Genomic DNA, 21,990 nt, shown 5'->3' with positions numbered 1-21,990 from the left:
CGGACTTTAGTATTTATAGTAGCTACGCACGGAATCTCGTCACCTCGTACGTACGTAGTCCCCGCAATTATTCAATTTAATCCCTATGGGGTAATTTCCCCCTCACAAGATTAGACAAGAGACTTACCTCATCTCAAAGTCCACTTTCCGATTATCGCGTCGCGTAAAATTCTCGATTCAATGCCGAAAAATCCGAAACTATCCAAAAGTTATATAAAATAATTAATATATGTTCAATAATTTAAAATTCATCTATTAAATAAATTACCCTATCCAAAATGGAAAAATTCCTAAAATTCACCCCGGTCCCATGTGCTCGGATTCTGGAAATTTTCGGATGAAAACGTTACCCATAATCTCAAGAACTCAAATATATAATTTTTATCCAATTCCATAACTATTTTCGTGGTTAAAATTTCATTTTTATAAAAATCTAGGATTTTCACCTAAACCCTTGATTTCTAAGATTTACTAGTTATAATCTACCTATAATCTATGTATTTAACTCAAGGAGTGTGGAATTAACTTACCTTTCAATTGCTAGTTGAAATCTCCTCTCAAAAAGCTCCAAAATCGCCCAAGAATGGAAGAAAATGAGCAAAAATGGTGAATTCCCGTTCTTTTAAGCTTTCTGCCAAATAGATCTTTCGCACCTGCGTAGATTGGAACGCACTTGCGGCTCCGCACCTGCGGAAAATCCTCGTAGGTGCGAGTTCCACTTGCCTTGCCAATTCTCGCATTTGCGCACACGGCTTCGCACCTGCGCATTCGTAGGTGCGCAAATCATCTACATCTGCGGTCGATTGCCCCCTTCACTTTTCCGCTTGTGCGCACAAAAACATGCATCTGCGAGGTTCGCTCCTGCGAGCTACTGCCGCACCTGCGAGTGTCGCACCTGCGGCTGGCCAAGCGTAGGTGCGATTCTGACAGTAGCTGGGAGCTTTAGTTTTGGCTCCCAACTTCCAACTTGGTCCGAACCTCGTCCGATTAACACTCGGGACCCTTGGGGCCCCGCCCGAACATACCAACAGGTTTGAAATCATAAAACGAATTCGCTCGAACTCTTGGAACGTGTAAAACAACATCAAATCTAAGAATCATACCCTAAACCAAATTGATTCAAACTTAAGAATTTCAAGTTCTTCAATTTACTTCCAATGCGCCGAAATATACTTAAACTACTCGGAATGACACGAAATTTTGCGTGCAAGTCTTAAATCACTATACGAAACTATTCCCAAACTCGGAATTTCAAACGGACTTCAATTACTCAAAATCCTACTCCAAACCAAATTTAAAGAAGTTTAAACCTTCAAATAAGTGATTTTTACTATTAAGCGTCAAAACGCTCCCGGGTTATCCAAAACCCGATTCGGACATACGCCCAAGTCCAAAATCATCATACGAACTTATTGAAACCGTCAAATCCCGATTCCGGTGTCGTTTTCTCAAAATGTTGACCGAAGTCAAACTTGTCCATTTAAAGCTAACTTAAGGAACCAAGTGTTCCGATTTCAACTCACACACTTCCAAATCTCGAACCAACCATCCCCGCGAGTCATAAATTAATAAAAGCATGTTCGGGAGTTTTATTTTAAGGAACGAGTTTCTAAAATTTAAAATGACCGGTTGGGTCATTACAATAATATTATCTGAATTTTAATGAATAAAATCTCTATTAAATTAAAGGAACTTATATAGTCATCGAATAACTTTTTTATTTTATATTTTTTATTATATTATCCAATATTTAATATAATTGCATTGTTAATAGAAATTTTTATTAGCATATTACTTTGTTTAATATTTTTGTCTACTACTTTATTTTTATAATATAATAGAAGATATATATTTTATTACTTTTAAAATATTTTTTTATTTTTAATTTCATGCTAATGTTCTCAATAATATTGTCTGAAATTTAATGAATAAAATCTCTATTAAATTAAAGAGACTTGTATAGTCATTGAATAACTTTTTCGTTATATATTTTTCTTTATTATACTTATCCAATATTTAGTATTTTTACATTGTTAATAGAATTGTTTATTGGCATATTACTTTTTTTAATATTTTTGTCTATTACTTTCTTTTTGCAATATAATAGAAGATATATATTTTATTACTCTTGAAATATTTTTTTTATTTTAAAATTTATCCTATAGTTCTCAATAATATCATCTGAATTATAATGAATAAAATCTCTATTAAATTAAAGAGAGTTGTATAATCATTTAATAACTTTTTTGTTCTATATTTGTTTTTCATTATACTTATCCAATATTTAGTATTTTTACACTGTTAATAGAAATTTTTATTGGCATATTACTTTGTTTAATATTTTTGTCTCCTACTTTCTTTTTGTAATATAATTGAAGATATATATTTTATTCCACTTGAAATTTGTTTTTTATTTTAACATTTTATCCTATTTTTCTCAATAATTTCATCTGAATTTTAATGAATAAAATCTCTATTAAATTAATGAGAGTTGTATAGTCATTGAATAACTTTTTTGTTCTGTATTTGTTTTATTATATTATCCAATATTTAGTATTATTGCATTGTTAATAGAAACTTTTATTAGCATATTACTTTGTTTATTTTTTCTTTTTATAATATAATAGAATATATATTTTTTATTACTCTTGAAATATTGTTTTATTTTAATTTTATCCTATTGTTCTCAATAATATTTTCTGAATTTTAATGAATAAAATCTCTGTTAAATTAATGAGACTTATATAGGCATCGAATAATAGTCTTGTTCGGTATTTATTTTTATTATATTATCCAATATTTTGTATTATTGCATTGTTAATAAAAACTTTTATTAGCATATTACTTTATTTAAATTTTTGTATGCTACTTTCTTTTTATAATATAATAGAACATATTTTTTTTTATTTTATATTTTATTTTATTATTCTCAATAATATTTTCTGAATAAATAAAATTTTTATTTTTAAAAAGAAAATTAAAAATTATTTAAAAAAACAATGAAATTTGAATTGGCACCTTTTAATTATTTGTAATTTTTGTTTTTTATTTTCAAATAATTTAAAAAATCCAACTTGAAACTATTCTCCAATTTAAATGGACAATTTTGTTTTAATTTACCTTTAAAATAATAAAATATTTTATTTTTATTATTTTGTAGATATTTAAATTCAAAAATAATAATCAATAACTAATTATTAACTACTTATGCCATATGACTTTTTTCTAGGGTGCCACTTGGCTTAAGGAGATGACTTTTTCCTCTCCTTTTAATAATATATGAGTAGATATAGATATTACTCGATCTGAAAAGGTAGTGTTTAACTTTTACTTTTCATAAGTAGATTTAATCCTTGATAAATTAAGTTTGACATATAATTTAGAATTAACGAGTGTAATGTAATTGATTTTGCGATCAGTATAAACGTGAATCATATACTACTCTTTTATAGTAGTTATTAATGCACCACAAGTCACAACTCTCAATATGTTATGCAACTTATTTCTCTAGTCTAAGACATAAAATTGACCATTTTCCAGTGGAACGATTACGTAAAATGTTATAAAGAGACAACAACAACAATCCAGTATAATATCACTAGTGGGGTTTGGGGAGGGTAGTGTGTACGCAGACCTTACCTCTACCATGGGGTAGAGAGGTTGTTTCCGATAGACCCCCGGCTCCTCCCTCCAAGAACTCCCCACCTTACTCTTGGGGTGACTCGAAGAAGAGGTTGTGAGTTCGAGTCACCCCAAGAGCAAGGTGGGGAGTTCTTGGAGGAGGGAGCCGAGGGTCTATCAGAAACTTTCTCTACCCCAGGGTAGGGGTAAGGTCTGCGTACACATTATCCTCCTCATACCTCACTAGTGGGATTATATTGGGTTGTTGTTGTCTATTTGTAACATTTTACGTAATCGTTCCACTGGAAAATGATCAATTTTATGTCTTAGACTAGAGAAATAAGTTGCATAACATATTCGAGTTGTGACTTGTGGTGCATTAATAACTATAAAGAGACAACAACGAATATTAGTGGTTTAATTAATCCTCTACTATCTAAACTATTCGGGAGTGAAAATATAGGTAAAAACATATCTGCATCAGTATATTTATACCAAATGATAAATGAACGCAGGATATGTGTTTTTCGTACATATATTAATTACTTATTCATGGTTAAATGAGAGTATATTTTTTCACTTTAATTATCAATTACTAAGATTAAATTATTTGATTTGATATAAATATAGAGCATGAAATTTATCGAAAACATATAGCCGTCCTTTTCCCTTCGATAAATGTGACTAGCAAATATTTTTTATTTATGACTCGTAGAGTTGGAGATTAAAGAAAGAGATCGAATGGAAAGACAAAATTAAATAATTTTTTTGTTTCTCACCGCTACTAGAAATTCGCTAAAAACTGATCAAAAAAACCGACCAACGTTGGTCGGTTATGGCAAATTACCGACCAAAACGCGACCATTACGATGTGGACGGTGTTTTGATGGTCGGAATGGCTTACCGACCAAAGTTGGTCGGAAATTACCGACCAACTTTCGTCGGCAGCTTAAAACGACCATCTGACAAGTTTAATTACTTACCGACCAACTTTGCTCGGAAACATATTTTATTAATTTAATTTTACCGACCAAAGTTGGTCGGTTTAACTAAATTATGTTTTTTTTATTAATTATTAAAATTTAAAAAAATCGACCAACTTGGGTCGGTAATTAAAAATATATATTTTTTAAAAATAATTAAAATTAAACATTACCGACCAACTATGGTCGGTAATCTTAACAGTGCAGGCAAAATACCGACCAAAGTTGGTCGGTAATGTTGAATTCTGGGAATTCAATGTTCATTAACCGACCAACTTTGGTCGGTATTTTGGAATAATTTATTTTTTTATTAAAAACCGACCAACTTTGGTCGGTTTTTCTGGGTTTAATTTTGGCATAAAATGCCTGTTTTGGCAGCTACACCACCTGCCAGCATACCAATACAACAACACAACAACAACAACAACAACAACACAACAACAACAACAACAACAACTAAAACATTCAATAAATACTTTAAAACTAACAAATTAAAGTTCAATTGAACATAAAAATCCAAAACCAAGTTAAAACTAATTACAACTAGTTCAAAACTGGTTCTATTTGTCTAGTTCAAAGTATATAAAAGTCAAGGGGTATTTTCTACAACATCATCATCACCGTCTGATGAACTTTTATTTACAAGACGATATAGAGAACGGTCTTGTGGAGGACGGGAAGCACGATCACGGGGAGGACGGGAGGAACGATCACGAGCAGGACGGGAGGAACGATCACGAGCAGGACGGGAGGAACGATCACGTGGAGTTCGATCCTCTGGAGATGACTCACGAGATCGGGGCAACGGAAAAGCTCCACTAGATAGGAGAGTTCTGATCTGAGCTTGCATGCCAAGGAATTGAGCATCTCTAAGCCTTTCTCTTTCCTTGGCCGCTTCTACCTTTGATGTGAGCTTTGTCACTGTCTCCCGCATAGCGGAAAGGCTCTCCCTATTAAGTTGCTCGCCTTGCGAGGAAGTCCCTATTCCTCGCATTCCACACTTTTAGCGATGGAAGTTTTTAGTAAGCCCGTATACCTTCCCCCATTTTGGACTGCCAACAGACTCCAACCATATTCTTTCAGCATCATCGTCCGAAGGTTGGGTTGACTCACCCGATTCACCAGCTGGATGACTACGGATGAATTCCTCCACGTTACTTTGGTAGCAACCCTATATTATTGTAAATTAAATCAGTATTTCAAAATTTTTATAAAAGTAAATTATAATACTTAAAGAAAATTGAAAGCTTATATATGCAGTCGAGGCCCGGTCCTCGACCCACCTATCTTGATCCCCATCTTTCTTCTTCTTCACAATATGTGTCTCCTTGAATAGCTCATCATGACTCATTGGATGCCCATACTTCTTTTTCTGAAAACAAATTAATTTAGTTAATAAACAGAATAGATATACTTAGAAAAGTAAAATAATTTAAGCAATTACGTACCAATCTTCTTTTTATTGTCTCTAGGCTGATCGCACCTCCAGTGTGCAAGGAGCCACCCTTCTCGGATGCGCGAGCTTTCTTTCCTTTTTCGCTCCTCTCTAAGAACTCTGCGGTAAGCCATTGCCTTTGCAAATCATTCCACAAATTCTCAAGTAACCATCCGGGCTTCTTGTTCTTCTTTCTAGCATCCGAGAAAGCATCCGCCAATCTCTTGCGAGCTTTATGATAAAAATTTATAGCCACTTCCGCGCTATAGCGGTCTTCCCATACACACTTTCTCTGTATTTCAAAAGTTAAATATTAGATGGAAATATCATAAATATAAATTATTAAACTGTTTAAAAAAATATTTATACCTTAAATTGATTGAAAATTTGCTCCTTCAGTGAGAATAGGCAATCAGTCCAAGTCGCATAAGGGCCATCATAAAGCTTTCTGATGGCATTGGTGATTATCCTCGTAGTCTTATTACCCGGCCTGAACCTGCAATTTAACAATAAAAACACATTAATATCTTAGTAAAAATGTTACAAATCAATAGACGCAAAAATAATGAATAACACTTACCCATCACCCTCAGGAACTATGATGATCCTGTCATATCGATCATAATGCACTACCTCGTCATCACCATCCGAAGCATGTGTATCAGAGGCATGTGAAGACGGTGTAGGCGGGTCAGAGCTAATGCCTCGCAGGCGAAGGCCTGTAATAGATAGAGTCGATGATGAAGATGGTTGCGATCCCTGTGACTGCGACATAGTTGGATGCGACCCAAGTGGATGTGATATCGATGGATATGACCCCGAGTGGCTGTGACCCGAGTGGCTGTGACATGGATGGATGCGATCCATGTGGCTGTGATATGTAGGGATGAGATCCATTTGGATGTGATGCAGATGGCTGTGAGGCAGATGGACTGTATGTCGGACGTATAGTCCTATGGCCTTGTGATGGAAGACTGGGTGTCTGAATGAAGGTGTACATCTCGTGATGCTGTGGCAGCTCAGTATAGCCGTGTGGTAGAGGATAAGACATAGGCATCTCTGAAAAGGATGGACAAGAGGGAGTATTATTTTCTACCCTCCTCTTTCCCTTCCTACCCTTTTCTCGACCCCGAGAACTAGTAGGGTCATTGTTACCTTGACTCTTGCCTGCCATCTGCATAATATAATACACATTTAGATTGAAACATATAAGAAACTAGCTATAAAATGAGAGTGCTTTAAAAAACTAACTTTTTAATCCTCATCGACGTATTGTTCCTCGTCCGAGAATTCTTCGTCCTCACTTGTTTGAGCTTCATCAGTTGATTCTTCGTCCTTATTTCCTATAATTGTTACTTCATTTATATCAACTTCTTCCAATATGCGTTCAGGATGTTCCAAATCATTTTCTAACTGATCGTCCACTATTTGGTGAACATTGGAGATATCGTTTTGATATGCAACATCTAACACATTCTCGACTTCCACCCTACCTACAGGCTTAGTTTTTATTACAACCCACCAATCGGACTTATTCCGCCATAATGGATAAGGAGCATAATACACTTGCCTAACGTTATGTGCAATTATGAAAGGATCATAGCTATCATACTCCCTCGTATGATTAACCTCAATTATGTTGTATTGGTTGTGTACTCTTGTACCTCTTGTTGAATTTGGGTCAAACCACTTGCATCTAAAGAGTATCAATTTCTTATATGGACAACCTGTATATTCTAGTTGTAATATTTCTTTGACCACACCATAATAATCAATATCTCCAACTTGGTTGCCATCACCACCTTGAACCCACACCCCGCTGTTGTTGCTATTTTTATTTTTAGAGCAATCTTCTGTATGAAACTTATAACCATTCACTACGTACTTAGACATTATTGTGACCTAAAGCCCAGGTCCCCAAGATATATCTTTCAAAAATTAATTTACACCATTATTTAGATTATTTACCTACATAGAGTTAAAAAAATTCATAAGTTAGCACAATTTATGAATCAATTTTTATACATTCACTACATATGTATATATATATACACACTTACAAACTATTTGAACCACGTATCAAATCTCGTATATACAGCATCATAGCCAAATTGACCCACGAAGTGACTGTGACATATCAAATATTTTTAGTAGTTGCATCAATATGTAGTCACAGTAAATTTTACATTTTGATAACTAATAAATCAATACTTACTTGAGAAATAGTACAACTTCGGGATAATTTAGCAACACATGAAGTGTAGCTGACTTGTACTCCATATCACTCAAACTTCTCTTTCTAACATCCTTAGAACATCGGCCTGGTTGATTGAATATGGACATTAGTGGATATAATGGATCATTCACGCATTCGACCGTGTGACTATTGGTCCTATTCCTAGAACATGGCACGTTACTCTCAAAATAATAAGAACAAAAATGTGCAGTTTCCTTTGCAAGATAGGCTTCGCATATAGATCCTTCAATCTTATTCCCCTGCTTAACAAATTGTTTGCATTTGCCAATTGTCCTACATAATCTCATGTTAGCCAAGAACATTCAAATAAAATAGAATATTACATCAAACTTATAATATTACCTCTCAAAGGGATACATCCATCTGCATTGAACATGTCCTCCAAGTCGTGCCTCGTGTACAAGGTGTATTGGAAGGTGTTCCATCACATCAAAGAAACCACATGGGAATATTTTTTCCATCTTACTAGAAATTACACGGATGTTCTGGTCCATCCGAAGTAGGTTTTCTTCCCTTAATGTGGTAGAACACAAGTCTTTGAAAAACAAACTAATCTCTGTGATGGATTTCCAGATTCTTTCAGGCAAACCACAAAATGCAATAGGCACTAAGGTCTCCATGAAAACATGGCAGTCATGACTTTTCAAATGGCTCAACTTCCCTACCTCCATATCTACTTTTTTTCCAAGATTCGACACATAACCCTCAGGCATCTTCAATTTCGTAACCCAATCACAAATTTGTCGTCTTTCCTCCAAAGTGAATGTGTAACTTGCTTTGGGCTTGAACACCTTACCATTGTTTGCTGTCTGCAAGTATAATTCAGGCCGCCTGCAATATTCTTGTAAGTCTATTCTAGCCTTCGGGTTATCTTTTGTCTTACCTTTAACATCCATCACTGTGTTGAACAAATTATCAAAATAATTCTTCTCAATATGCATGACATCAAAGTTGTGTCGGAGAAGATTATCCTTCCAATAAGGCAACTCCCAAAATATACTTTGTTTCGTCTAATTATGATTAACACCATATCCGGGGAATCTATAAGGTGGAGCCTCAGTAACTTTACTGAAGTTCTGGACCCTCTCCCAAATTTCCTCACCTGAAAGTATCGGAGGTGGAGAATCATATTCCACTTTATTCTTTTTGAATACATTTTTCATCCTTCTAAACTCATGATCATCAGGCAAGAATTGACGGTGACAATCAAACCATGATTGCTTTCGGCCATGTTTTAAAGTGAACGCTTTACTATTTTCCATGCAGTAAGGACAAGCTAACTTCCCAACAGTCATCCACCCAGACAACATTCCATACACAGAAAAATCATTAATAGTCCACATTAAATTAGCACGCAAATTAAAATTCTTCTTGGTTGATATGTCATATGCTTCAACACCATCATACCACAATTGTTTTAGCTCATCAATCAAAGGTTGCAAATATACATCAATCAAACTTTTCGGATTACGTGGACCGGGGATAATACAATTTAAGAATATATATGGACTAGTCATATACAACTCAGGTGGTAGATTATAAGGTGTAAGAAAGACAGGCCAACATGAATATGGTATCGCAGATATAGAAAAAGGCATGAAGCCATCCGCACACAGACCTAACCGAATGTTCCTTGGTTCACTAGCAAAATCTGGATATGTCCTATCAAAGTGCTTCCAAGCTTCTCCATCTGAAGGATGACACATAACACCAGGTGGTCTTCTATTTTCAAAGTGCCATCTCATATGAGGAGCAGAACTCATCGACGCATATAACCTCTTTAACCTAGGTATAAGAGGTAAATAATGCATCGCCTTGACAGCGACCATATTCCCGCTGGAAAGCCTCTTGAAACGAGGCTTTTCGCAAAATTTACAACTGTCTAAAGTTGCATCATCTTTATAATATAACATGCAACCATCTTCACAACAATCAATTCTCATTGACGAAAGTCCTAACTTAGAAACCAATCTCTTCGCCTTATAGAAATCACCAGGTAAGTTGATATTAGGGTCAACTAGTTCACTCATAAGGTCAATGAAAGAGTCCATGGCTGCTTGAGAAATATTCCAATTAGATTTGATACTTAGTAATCTAACTGCAACAGACAGCTCAGAGTGCGGACTTCCTTCACGTAGTGGACGACTAGCTTCCTCTAACTGTTCATAAAAATATTTTGCGTCATCATTAGGAGTTTGTTCAACATTTTCATTGGGCTCACCCCCAAAAGCATCCGCAACCATATCCTGAATTCTAGAATCAAGATTTGTATTCTCCACCGACCTACTACTTTCACCAACAACCATGTTATGAAATATCCCACGGCTACCATCGATCTCTCCATGATTAGTCCACACAAAGTAATTCTCTATAAACCCCTTCCTATAAAGATGAAGCTTAACTTCCTCCGATTTTTTAAACTTCATACAATCGCACCCGACACAAGGGCACCTAATTACTCCTTCACTTTGGTATCGTGGAAGTGACATTGCATGTCTAATAAAGTCATCAACCCCTTCTATAAAATCCTCCCGCAATCCCCGCCGATTAGGATAATTTCTATTGTACATCCAAGTACGATGTTCCATCTATACAAATAAAATAAGAATAAATTAATTTATTCTACAATTATAAATTAATTATATCTTTTTTAGTTAATTCAAGATAATTATTTTTTCCTAATTACACCAATTTATATCCTAAAAATTCAATTCATATCCAAAAGGTCCAATTCATATCTTAAAAGTTCAATTCATATCCTAAAAGTTCAATTCACAAGATAAAATCCTAAAAACTAAAATTTCAATTCATATCCTACGAGTTTAAACATAAACTAACTAAACTAAAGAAATTCAACCCATACCCTAAAAGTTCGATTCACAAGAACAAATTAATTTATTCTACAATTATAAATTAATTATATCTTTTTAGTTAATTCAAGATAATTATTTTTTCCTAATTACACCAATTTATATCCTAAAAGTTCAATTCATATCCAAAAGGTCCAATTCATATCTTAAAAGTTCAATTCATATCCTAAAAGTTCAATTCACAAGAACAAATCCTAAAAACTAAAATTTCAATTCATATCCTACGAGTTTAAACATAAACTAACTAAACTAAAGAAATTCAACTCATACCCTAAAAGTTCGATTCACAAGAACAAATTAATTTATTCTACAATTATAAATTAATTATATCTTTTTTAGTTAATTCAAGATAATTATTTTTTCCTAATTACACCAATTTATATCCTAAAAGTTCAATTCATATCCAAAAGGTCCAATTCATATCTTAAAAGTTCAATTCATATCCTAAAAGTTCAATTCACAAGAACAAATCCTAAAAACTAAAATTTCAATTCATATCCTACGAGTTTAAACATAAACTAACTAAACTAAAGAAATTCAACCCATACCCTAAAAGTTCGATTCACAAGAATAAATTAATTTATTCTACAATTATAAATTAATTATATCTTTTTCAGTTAATTCAAGATAATTATTTTTTCCTAATTACACCAATTTATATCCTAAAATTTCAATTCATATCCAAAAGGTCCAATTCATATCTTAAAAGTTCAATTCATATCCTAAAAGTTCAATTCACAAGATAAAATCCTAAAAACTAAAATTTCAATTCATATCCTACGAGTTTAAACATAAACTAACTAAACTAAAGAAATTCAACCCATACCCTAAAAGTTCGATTCACAAGAACAAATTAATTTATTCTACAATTATAAATTAATTATATCTTTTTTAGTTAATTCAAGATAATTATTTTTTCCTAATTACACCAATTTATATCCTAAAAGTTCAATTCATATCCAAAAGGTCCAATTCATATCTTAAAAGTTCAATTCATATCCTAAAAGTTCAATTCACAAGAACAAATCCTAAAAACTAAAATTTCAATTCATATCCTACGAGTTTAAACATAAACTAACTAAACTAAAGAAATTCAACCCATACCCTAAAAGTTCGATTCACAAGAACAAATTAATTTATTCTACAATTATAAATTAATTATATCTTTTTTAGTTAATTCAAGATAATTATTTTTTCCTAATTACACCAATTTATATCCTAAAAGTTCAATTCATATCCAAAAGGTCCAATTCATATCTTAAAAGTTCAATTCATATCCTAAAAGTTCAATTCACAAGAACAAATCCTAAAAACTAAAATTTCAATTCATATCCTACGAGTTTAAACATAAACTAACTAAACTAAAGAAATTCAACCCATACCCTAAAAGTTCGATTCACAAGAATAAATTAATTTATTCTACAATTATAAATTAATTATATCTTTTTCAGTTAATTCAAGATAATTATTTTTTCCTAATTACACCAATTTATATCCTAAAATTTCAATTCATATCCAAAAGGTCCAATTCATATCTTAAAAGTTCAATTCATATCCTAAAAGTTCAATTCACAAGATAAAATCCTAAAAACTAAAATTTCAATTCATATCCTACGAGTTTAAACATAAACTAACTAAACTAAAGAAATTCAACCCATACCCTAAAAGTTCGATTCACAAGAACAAATTAATTTATTCTACAATTATAAATTAATTATATCTTTTTTAGTTAATTCAAGATAATTATTTTTTCCTAATTACACCAATTTATATCCTAAAAGTTCAATTCATATCCAAAAGGTCCAATTCATATCTTAAAAGTTCAATTCATATCCTAAAAGTTCAATTTACAAGAACAAATCCTAAAAACTAAAATTTCAATTCATATCCTATGAGTTTAAACATAAACTAACTAAACTAAAGAAATTTAACCCATACCCTAAACTAAACTAATTCATAACTAATTGACTAATTAACAAAACTAATTAACAAAACTAATTAAAACAATACCTAAACCCTAATCCTTAATAAAATGCAATGTTCAAATAATTAAAACACTAATCAATTAAAACTAATTCATAACTAATTAACAAAATCTAGAAATAATAAATAAATGGATTGTAATTCAAACCTAGAATTTTTAGGAGATGGAGAAGGAGAGGGGCGGCAGTGGCAGTGGCAGCGGCGACGGCGACGGCGCGGCGACGGCGACGGCTGGGCGGTGGCGACGCGGGGTGGGAGGCGAGGGCGAGGGCTGGGCGGTGGCAACGTGGGGTGGGGAATGAGATTTATGTGAGGGAAATAGAGAAGGAGAGGTGAAGGTTTTGAGTGAGGAGAGGGGAAAATTTCAGAGAAATGGGGGTTTTCCCCGTTTTTCAATTCTCTGATTTCAGAATTACCGACCAAAGTTGATCGGTAATTTTGGCCGGTATATTAAGTGTTGACCGTTTGACCAAAAACCGACCAACTTTGGTCGGTTTTTAAAAAAAAAAAATTTAAATTCTTTTTTTTGTGTTTTTTTTCTTAAAATATTATAAACTACAAGAATTTATTTTATTTAACTATGCAATTATTATAAATAATTATAAACTATAAGCATAATCTTTATAAATAATTATATTAACTATTTAATTTTAATAAATTATAATAGCATCTATCTAAGTAAATTTTCTAAGTTATAATTAAGTATGTGAGTAATTTCTCACACACACACATACACTATATTGTAATTGATGCTAATAACTTCTTTTTTCATTCGTTCATCACTAATAATGCATGACATAGATTAATCGATATATAGGTCGAGACGTTTTGATGAATCATCGATTAATATTCATCGATACATCTAAGTAAGTTATAAGTCGATGAATCAATTTACAAATAGATATATTTGATGATAAAGTATATATACTAATTAGTATCTTCCCAAGTCTATCCCTAAAAGAACCCGACTCTGTGGTCCTAGCGCTTCGTGTTCTTATATATATATATATATATATATATATATATATATATATAGAGAGAGAGAGAATTAGTATCTTCCCAAGTCTATCCCTAAAAGAACCCGACCCTGTGGTCCTAGCGCTTCGTGTTCTTATATATATATATACACATACAAACACACTTCACTGTAATACTTTAACTATATATATAGCTTGTTATAGTATATGTTAGTGTGTATATATATAGCTTGTTAAAGTTTGACCATGTTTGACCTATTAATTTAACTCGTTTACTTAATACTAATAGCTTCTTTCGTTTATTTAATTTGTGATCCATATATATATATATATATATATATATATATATATATATATATATATATATATATATATATATATATATATATATATATATATATATATATATATATATATATCAAAGATGTTTAGTATTAATTCTTTTATTTTTCATTCATTCATCACTAATAATGCATGGCATAGCTAGATTAATCGATATAAGTCGAGACGTTTTGTTTTTACTATTAGTCGATATAGGTCAAACGTTTTGTTTTTAATATTCATCGATGCATCTAAGTAAGTTATAAGTCGATGAATCAATTTACAAATAGCATGTTATATATAGTATATGTTAGTGTATTCATTATTTGTATTACAAAAGTGTTAACGAATTACATTTATATTATTTAGATAGTAAATATAAAAGTAATTCGAAAGTTTGATCAATGTTGACGTAATAACCGACCAACTTTGGTCGGTTATTTTGCAGAAAATAACAATTACCGACCAAAGTTGGTCGGTAAATGCTTCCCCTACATTAACCGACCAACGTTGGTCGGTAATTTTAAATATAAATTCTTAAATATTATAAAATATTTTAAATAATAAAATAATTATTAAAATTTAAAAAATTGGATCCAAAAATTTCTTGTCTGACCAGCTGGGTCAATTCGTTGACCAATTTACCGACCAACGTTGGTCGGTATTTAGTTTTAAAAAAATATAAATTTTTTTCCCAGTTTCCGTCCAACCTGGACGGTTTTTGGTCGCTTTTTTTGACCGACAGAAATAGTTGGTCGGTTTTTAGCAGATTTTTAGTAGTGCACTAGGTTTCGGCGCACCAATATAGGGTCTCGATTAATTCGAATTTGCACAGCAAAATGTCTATTAAAAGGAACCGCTACTTACCAGAATCTTTTCTGCTATGAGATTAAACAAATTAAATGCAACACTATAAAATGCTTTCTACCCTATTGTAGTTGTATAGTCTAATCAAATTTGTAAAAATGAGAGAATAGCGGCTGCGTGCATTCATGACATGCAACGTGGGGGCTGCACCACTAGGGAATAACGGAGAATTAGTTATCGGCATATCTCTATATCTATTTTCTAGGATCTACTACTAAACAATATTTCTTAAACAGTAGAATTAAAATAAGAATTTACCAAAAGTTTCTTTTTACAGTTTGTGTATTGGGATTGTATATTTTTTTAAAACCATCTTGAATTAAACATATAAAAACAAGTAATTTTAGTTTTCATAATATATAAGTCTGATATTCTAACCCAAATATTGGTAAATTCTGATTCTAATTTTTTTTATATTTGGCAGAAGATTTTTTAACCAAAACTAGCTACTTTTATTCTCTGTTCTTCATCGGACTTCCATTGATATATTGATGAAATATATCTTATGCAACTTAGATCTGAATATTTGACCTGTACCTTATGGAATTTGTTGGACTGACAAAATTTAAGGTGGCTGGGAACCGTGGCGGAGCCACCTTACAAGCGAGAAAAATATATTGTGTAGGTAGGTAAAAAAAATTATATATATATTCTATTTATATAAATATTTGAAGATTTTGGATGTATTTACTTTTATATATTTTGATACCCCTTAATAACATATGTTGAAAACGTCAAGTTACAATTGGGAGGAAAAATAAAACACGTTAAAGTCATAAAGTCCAAAGGTCTTGGACTTCCTTCCAAAACATGCTAAAAGGGACAACACAGATGCAAATAACGGCTTCAAGTTGCTTAATAAGCTTAACCAAAATAGGAGACCAGGTACATCAAAAAGTGCACCTTTTAGTTCAACTGAAATAAGATGCAGTCACCAATTGAATATGACTTCATTTGCTAGATATCCTTTCTTGTATTTAAACCAATTGGGTACCCGAAATCCATGGACAGCCCGGTGCACAAAGTTCACAAAGGAAGGGCCGCACAGCCTAGCCCTAACGCATTAGTAGCTGCTTCCGCGGCTCAAACCTGTGACTTATGATCACACGGAGTTGACATCCATTAATTCGGTTCCCACCTTCAAAATAAAAATGGAGTGGCTGTTTGATATCAGCCACAAACATAATCACTAGCTTAATGCATTCTTCCATGTTTACTATCCTAATAATGACCATAATCTTCCTCAAATTGTCAGTAGTAAATAGTGAATTTGGCTCACTAAACCTTATTCTACAGAAACAAGTTTCAAAATCTAATCGCAATATGACTTTAAGTTAGTACAGAATGAATAGAGTCAATGTAGTAAGCATTTAGATATTAATTGATCAAGTTTAGATAGAGAAAGCAGGGGAATCAAGGGGTTGCAGTTGGTTTTGAACTAATATCATGGTTATAGTTTTATAGAAAGAAACTGCTCGAGGCTAATTTCAGAAGATAATTCTCAGAAGAATGCCTATAAAATTCAAACTAAGACAATGCAATGCAGCATCAGTCTGCTGAGCTTCTTTTAGAAACATGCAATCAATATGGTTTTCCAACATTGTAGAGTATAACATTACAGTTGCAACAGAAGCTATTACTGTACAGACTTATGGCTTTCATAGTTTAATCTGGTGCACTTCTACTCTGTCTTCGTAGCAAGTCCTTTCGACCCTGAGAAATTGACCTCAGTGTGTCATATAGACTTCCAACATTGTTGGCCTTTCATTAGGAAAGAACTTCACACAGTCACAAGCTAACTCTAGAAATTGGAGGATCAAATCGTTGATTCCTTTTCCAAGCAAATCTCTATCTGCATCAAGTAGACAAGGAGAGCGATCAAATAGATTTCTTGAGCTGGTCAATTCATGTGGTTCCTTCCCAGTAACCAGCTCAAGAAGCATCACACCAAAGCAGTAGATATCTTGCTTATAACAACCTAAATTTGAATATTCAGCTGCTGGGAAAAGACTCCAACTTAATGCAGTTGTCATTCTTACTCCAGAATTTCGCTTCCCAAAAGTTGGATATTTTTGGTTCAAAATTTCTATCTAGCAAGATACACCGTGTGCTTATGTTTCAGTGTGTGACATGTAATTCATACCCATGATGAAGCCAAACCAGGCCTTTTGCTATCCCAAGTGCAATTTTAAGTCTAAGAGGGAAGTCCAAAATATGGGCCGTATATTCGGTTGAGTGCAGCCATTCATGAAGATTTCCACTATGCATGTATTTGTAAACAAGAAGTCTTTTTTCCTTTTCAGCGCAGAAACCTATAAGAGGCAATAGGTTCCGATGTCTCAGGCCACCGAGAGTTGTTATCTCACACACGAACTCGTCCTCCAAATTCTCCCATTCATTGAGCTTCTTGATGGCAAGTGGCCAGCCATTTGGAAGAATTGCTTTGTACACTTTCCCCAGCATTCCATTTCCTACTAAATAGTCTTCACAAAAATCAGAAGTTGTTATTGCCAACTCCTTGAAACTCATTCTAGTGACAAACTTCTCCAGCCTTAATATCTGTAAAATAGTGAGTTGAATCATTGGAACAAACACAGAAACTTGAAAACCTTACATCTATCGTGTTTATTCATCTCGAATAAAGAATTGCATGACAGATTTGCAAGGACTATAACTAATCTAGAATTGTAGCAAAACAAAAAATTATAACATAAAAATGCAGGGGAAAAGCTGAAAATTTAGCAATATGTTTACCTTCTGTTGGCTACTTAATTCTTCTTCACTAGGTGAATCACTTCCTGGACTTGAATGTTCCTTTGACCTCAGCTTCCATTTGTTGAATGAGACTATCTTGTTGATTGCCTTGCTAGGAAATTGAAATAAGCAAAGAACTAAAACTGATGTAGAGAAAAATACCCAACCGACCACAAACGCTGTGATGAATGAGGAACAATCGATATGTTTCCATATCCAAGAATCCTCAGAATCCTCACATCCATTTAAGGGCTTACCACAAAGCCCTGGATTGTTTGCAAAACTATCAGCTGTGATTTGTTCGCTAACAAATGATGGCACTAAACCGGTCAAATTATTGTTGGCTACACTAAATGTCTTAAGGCAAAGCAAAAGGCCTATTCTGCTTGGAATTTCACCTTCTAGATTATTGTTGTCCAACCTCAGAACATTAAGGTAGGCACAATTAGCTATATCAGGCGGTATATGCCAGAAAATCGGTTACTTGAGAGATCAAGTGTTGTAACATGTTCAAGTATTACTGAAATATCAAATGGTATGGTTCCATACAAGTTGTTGCCATAAAGATCTAAACCAGTCGAGCTTGTACAATTTCGAATGCCACGAGAAAACTCACCCTGCAAATCCATGCTTGAAAGCGCGACATTCAGTACCTTATTCTCATTAGGATGCCAGCATTGAATTCCTGTAAAACGACAGATGAAGCCTTCGGTAGCATTGGTGAAATCCCAAGAGTCCAAGTAATTGTAAGGGTCTTGTAATGAATCTTTTATTGATTTCAAGCAATAAATATCACTCTCTGCAGCATTGCAGACACAAAATCTGGCAAGTAATGTTAATTGAAAGCCAAGAGAGATACTGATGAAAATGAAAGGGCTTGTTTTGAAATTTGTTTTATCCATCACTTTGATAATCCTCCTGCTAAATCTTGAATTAAATAGGACGGATATATCAGCACAGAAGATCTTTCCAAAAGAGTGATTATGCTTATTATAGCAACGGGGTCAAACTAGCTGGGCCAAGAACTCAACTTCATTGCAGTATACGGAAGCAAACTTGGAAAAAGACTTCAATTTTGTCTTTATTTATTGATGATTCCTTATTCTCCTGGCTTAAATCTAGGAGATATCCTAGGCATTATTACATGTTTACTATCCTTATAATGACCTTAATCTTCTGTCTGTAGTAGATAGTCATCTTGACTCACTAAAACTTGTAATAACAGAAACAAATTTCAGAAATATAATTGCAATGACTTTAATTAGTACAGAATTAATGAATCAATGTAGTAAGCATCTATATGTTACTGATCATCTTTAGATTGAGACAGCAGGGGGATCAGGAGTTGAAGTTGGATTTGAATATCATGGTTATGGTCTGAAAAGAGATATATACATTTGTTAGATTTTTAAATATGCAATTATATTAGATTGTCTATAGGTTTATGTTTCATACTTTATCAATTTTGAATCACAACCATAACTGACCTAATAACAACTGGTTTCAGCATTTACTCTAGGTGATTGCCTATACCAAATTTTGGGAATCTTCAGTTAGTTCTCAACTATTCGAAAGTAACAATTCACCCCAGAATCCAATATTAGAATGCTAATATTCTGAAAAACAGCTCGACGACAGTTTCAGAAGACGAGTCTCAGAAAAATGCATATAAAATTTTAACTAAGCCAATGCAGGATCAGTCTTCTATTCTTTCAGAAACTAAAAATGCAATCCATATTCTTTTCCAATATTATAGAGTATATACAGATTCTTAGAAATTACAATTGCAATAGAAGCTATTAATGTACAGACTTACATAATGGCTTTCATGGTTTAATTTAGTGTGCTCTTACTTTGTCTCCTCAGCACTAGTCATATAGACTTGAAATATCAGTTGATAAGGGTATAATTCGTATTCAGTCTGTTCGGCCCTGAGAAACTGTCCTCAATGTGTCATACACTTCCAGCATTGTTGGCCTTTCATTAGGAAAGAACTTCACACAGGTACAAGCTAATTCAAGAAATTGGAGGATTAAATCGTCGACTCCTTTTCCAAGCAAATCTCTATCTGCATCAAGTAGACAAGGCGAATGATCAAATAGATTTCTCGAGCTGGTCAGTTCATGTGGTTCCTTCCCAGTTACAAGCTCGAGAAGCACAACACCAAAGCAGTAAATGTCTTGCTTGTAAGAACCTAAACCAGAATATTCAGCTACTGGGAAAAGACTCCAACTTAATGCAGTGTCATTCTTACTCCAAAACTTGGCTTCCCAAAAATTGGATATTTTAGGTTCAAAATTTTGATCTAGCAAGATACATCGTGTGCTTATGCTCCCGTGTGTAACGTGTAATTCGTACCCATGATGAAGCCAAGCAAGGCCTTTTGCTATCCCAAGTGCCATTTTAACTCTAAGAGGGAAGTCCAAAATCTTGGCCTTTTCTTCGTTCGAGTGCAGCCATTCATGAAGACTTCCATTAGGCATATATTTGTAAACAAGAAATCTGTTTTCTTTTTCAGCACAGAAACCTATAAGAGGCAATAGGTTCCGATGTCTCAGGCCACCGAGAGTTGTTATCTCAGAGACAAACTCGTCCTCCAAATTCTCCCATTCATTGAGCTTCTTGATGGCAAGTGTCCAGCCATTTGGAAGTATTGCTTTGTACACTTTGCCCAACATTCCATTTCCTACTAAATGGTTTTCACTAAACCCAGAAGTTGCTTTTTCCAGCTCCCCAAAACTCATTCTAGTAACAAACTTCTGCAGCCTTAATATCTGTAAAGCAGCCAGTTAAATCATTGGAACATACAGAATAGAACAGAACATAGAAAAACTTACTGGAAATGTAAAGTGGCAGTCTATATGTGACGCTAGAAAAAAATGCCACTTAACTAATGCAGGGAAAAAGCTGGAAATTAGCAGGATCTTTACCTTGTGGTTGCTGCTGCTTAAGTCCTCTTCACCTGGTAAATCACTTCCTGAAGTTAAATGTTCCTTTACCCTCAGTTTCCATTTGTTGAATGAGACTATCTTGTTGATAACCTTGCTTGGAAATTGAAATAAGCGAAGGACTAAAGCCAACGTAAAGAAAAGTACCCAACCAACCACAAACGCTTTGATAAACGAAGCACGATCGATATGTTTCCATATCCAAGAATTCTCACATCCTTTCAAAGGCTTCCCACAAAACTCTGGATTGTTTTCAAAACTTTTAGCTGTGATTTGTTCATTAACAAACGACGGCACTGCCCCAGTCAAGTAATTGTTGGCTACACTGAATGTCCGAAGGCGAAGTAAAGAGCCTATTCTACTTGGAATTTCACCTTCTAAATTATTATTGTCCAACCCCAGAAAGTTAAGGTAGGTACAATTAGCTATATCAGGTGGTATATTGCCAGAAAATGTGTTATATGATAGATCAAGTATTACCACATAATCAAGTATCACTGAAATATCAGAAGGGATATTTCCATACAACTTGTTGCCTGAAAGATCTAAATTAGTCAAACTTGTACAATTTCGAACGCCTCGAGGAAACTCACCAATTAATCCATAGTTTGAAAGTGTGATGCTCAGTACCTTATTCTCATTATCATGCCAGCAATTAATTCCTGAAAAACGGCAGATGAAGCCTTCTGTAACATTGTTGAAATCCCAACTGCCCAAATTATTGAAAGGGTCTTGTAATGAATCTTTTATTGATTTCAAGCAATAAAAATCATTTTCTGCAGCACTACAGACAGAAATTTTGCTAAGTAATATCAATAGAAATCCAAGAAATGTGCAGATGAAAAAGAAAGATCTTGTTCTAAAGTTGGTTTTCTCCATATATTGAAAGACTTCCTGCTAAATCTTGAAATAAAGAAAAAATAGATATCAGCAATGAAAACATCTCTGAAGAATGATTTATACTTCAAATATTA

General features: G+C 33.5%; 1 protein-coding gene and 1 pseudogene across 1 annotated transcript; both read right to left on the bottom strand.

Moving 5' to 3' along the window:
* Nucleotides 1-16,799: 16,799 nt before the first annotated feature.
* Nucleotides 16,800-19,622, bottom strand: LOC107772683 (probably inactive leucine-rich repeat receptor-like protein kinase At5g48380; annotated as a pseudogene).
* Nucleotides 19,623-19,777: 155 nt separating this feature from the next.
* Nucleotides 19,778-21,970, bottom strand: LOC107772695 (probably inactive leucine-rich repeat receptor-like protein kinase At5g48380). Its single transcript, XM_075231261.1, has 2 exons — nt 20,999-21,970; nt 19,778-20,842 (listed from the first exon to the last, which is right to left on the bottom strand). Exons 1-2 carry the CDS (start codon nt 21,893-21,895, stop codon nt 19,985-19,987), a joined length of 1,755 nt encoding a protein of 584 aa, XP_075087362.1. The 5' UTR covers nt 21,896-21,970; the 3' UTR covers nt 19,778-19,984.
* Between the last annotated feature and the right edge of the window lie 20 nt (nt 21,971-21,990).

Source organism: Nicotiana tabacum, chromosome 15 (assembly GCF_000715075.1).
Source record: "Nicotiana tabacum cultivar K326 chromosome 15, ASM71507v2, whole genome shotgun sequence".
In the NCBI taxonomy this organism is placed as follows: domain Eukaryota; kingdom Viridiplantae; phylum Streptophyta; class Magnoliopsida; order Solanales; family Solanaceae; genus Nicotiana; species Nicotiana tabacum.
This window is presented reverse-complemented; position numbering and strand designations above follow the sequence as displayed.

What these genes read in the sequence shown, in the direction of transcription:
- LOC107772695 (XM_075231261.1), bottom strand. Translation starts at nt 21,895, where the DNA reads ATGGAGAAAACCAACTTTAGAACAAGATCTTTCTTTTTCATCTGCACA. An exon ending in TAAGCAGCAGCAACCACAAG is followed by an intron (nt 20,843 to 20,998) that starts GTAAAGATCCTG and finishes GCTGCTTTACAG; the next exon opens with ATATTAAGGCTGCAGAAGTT.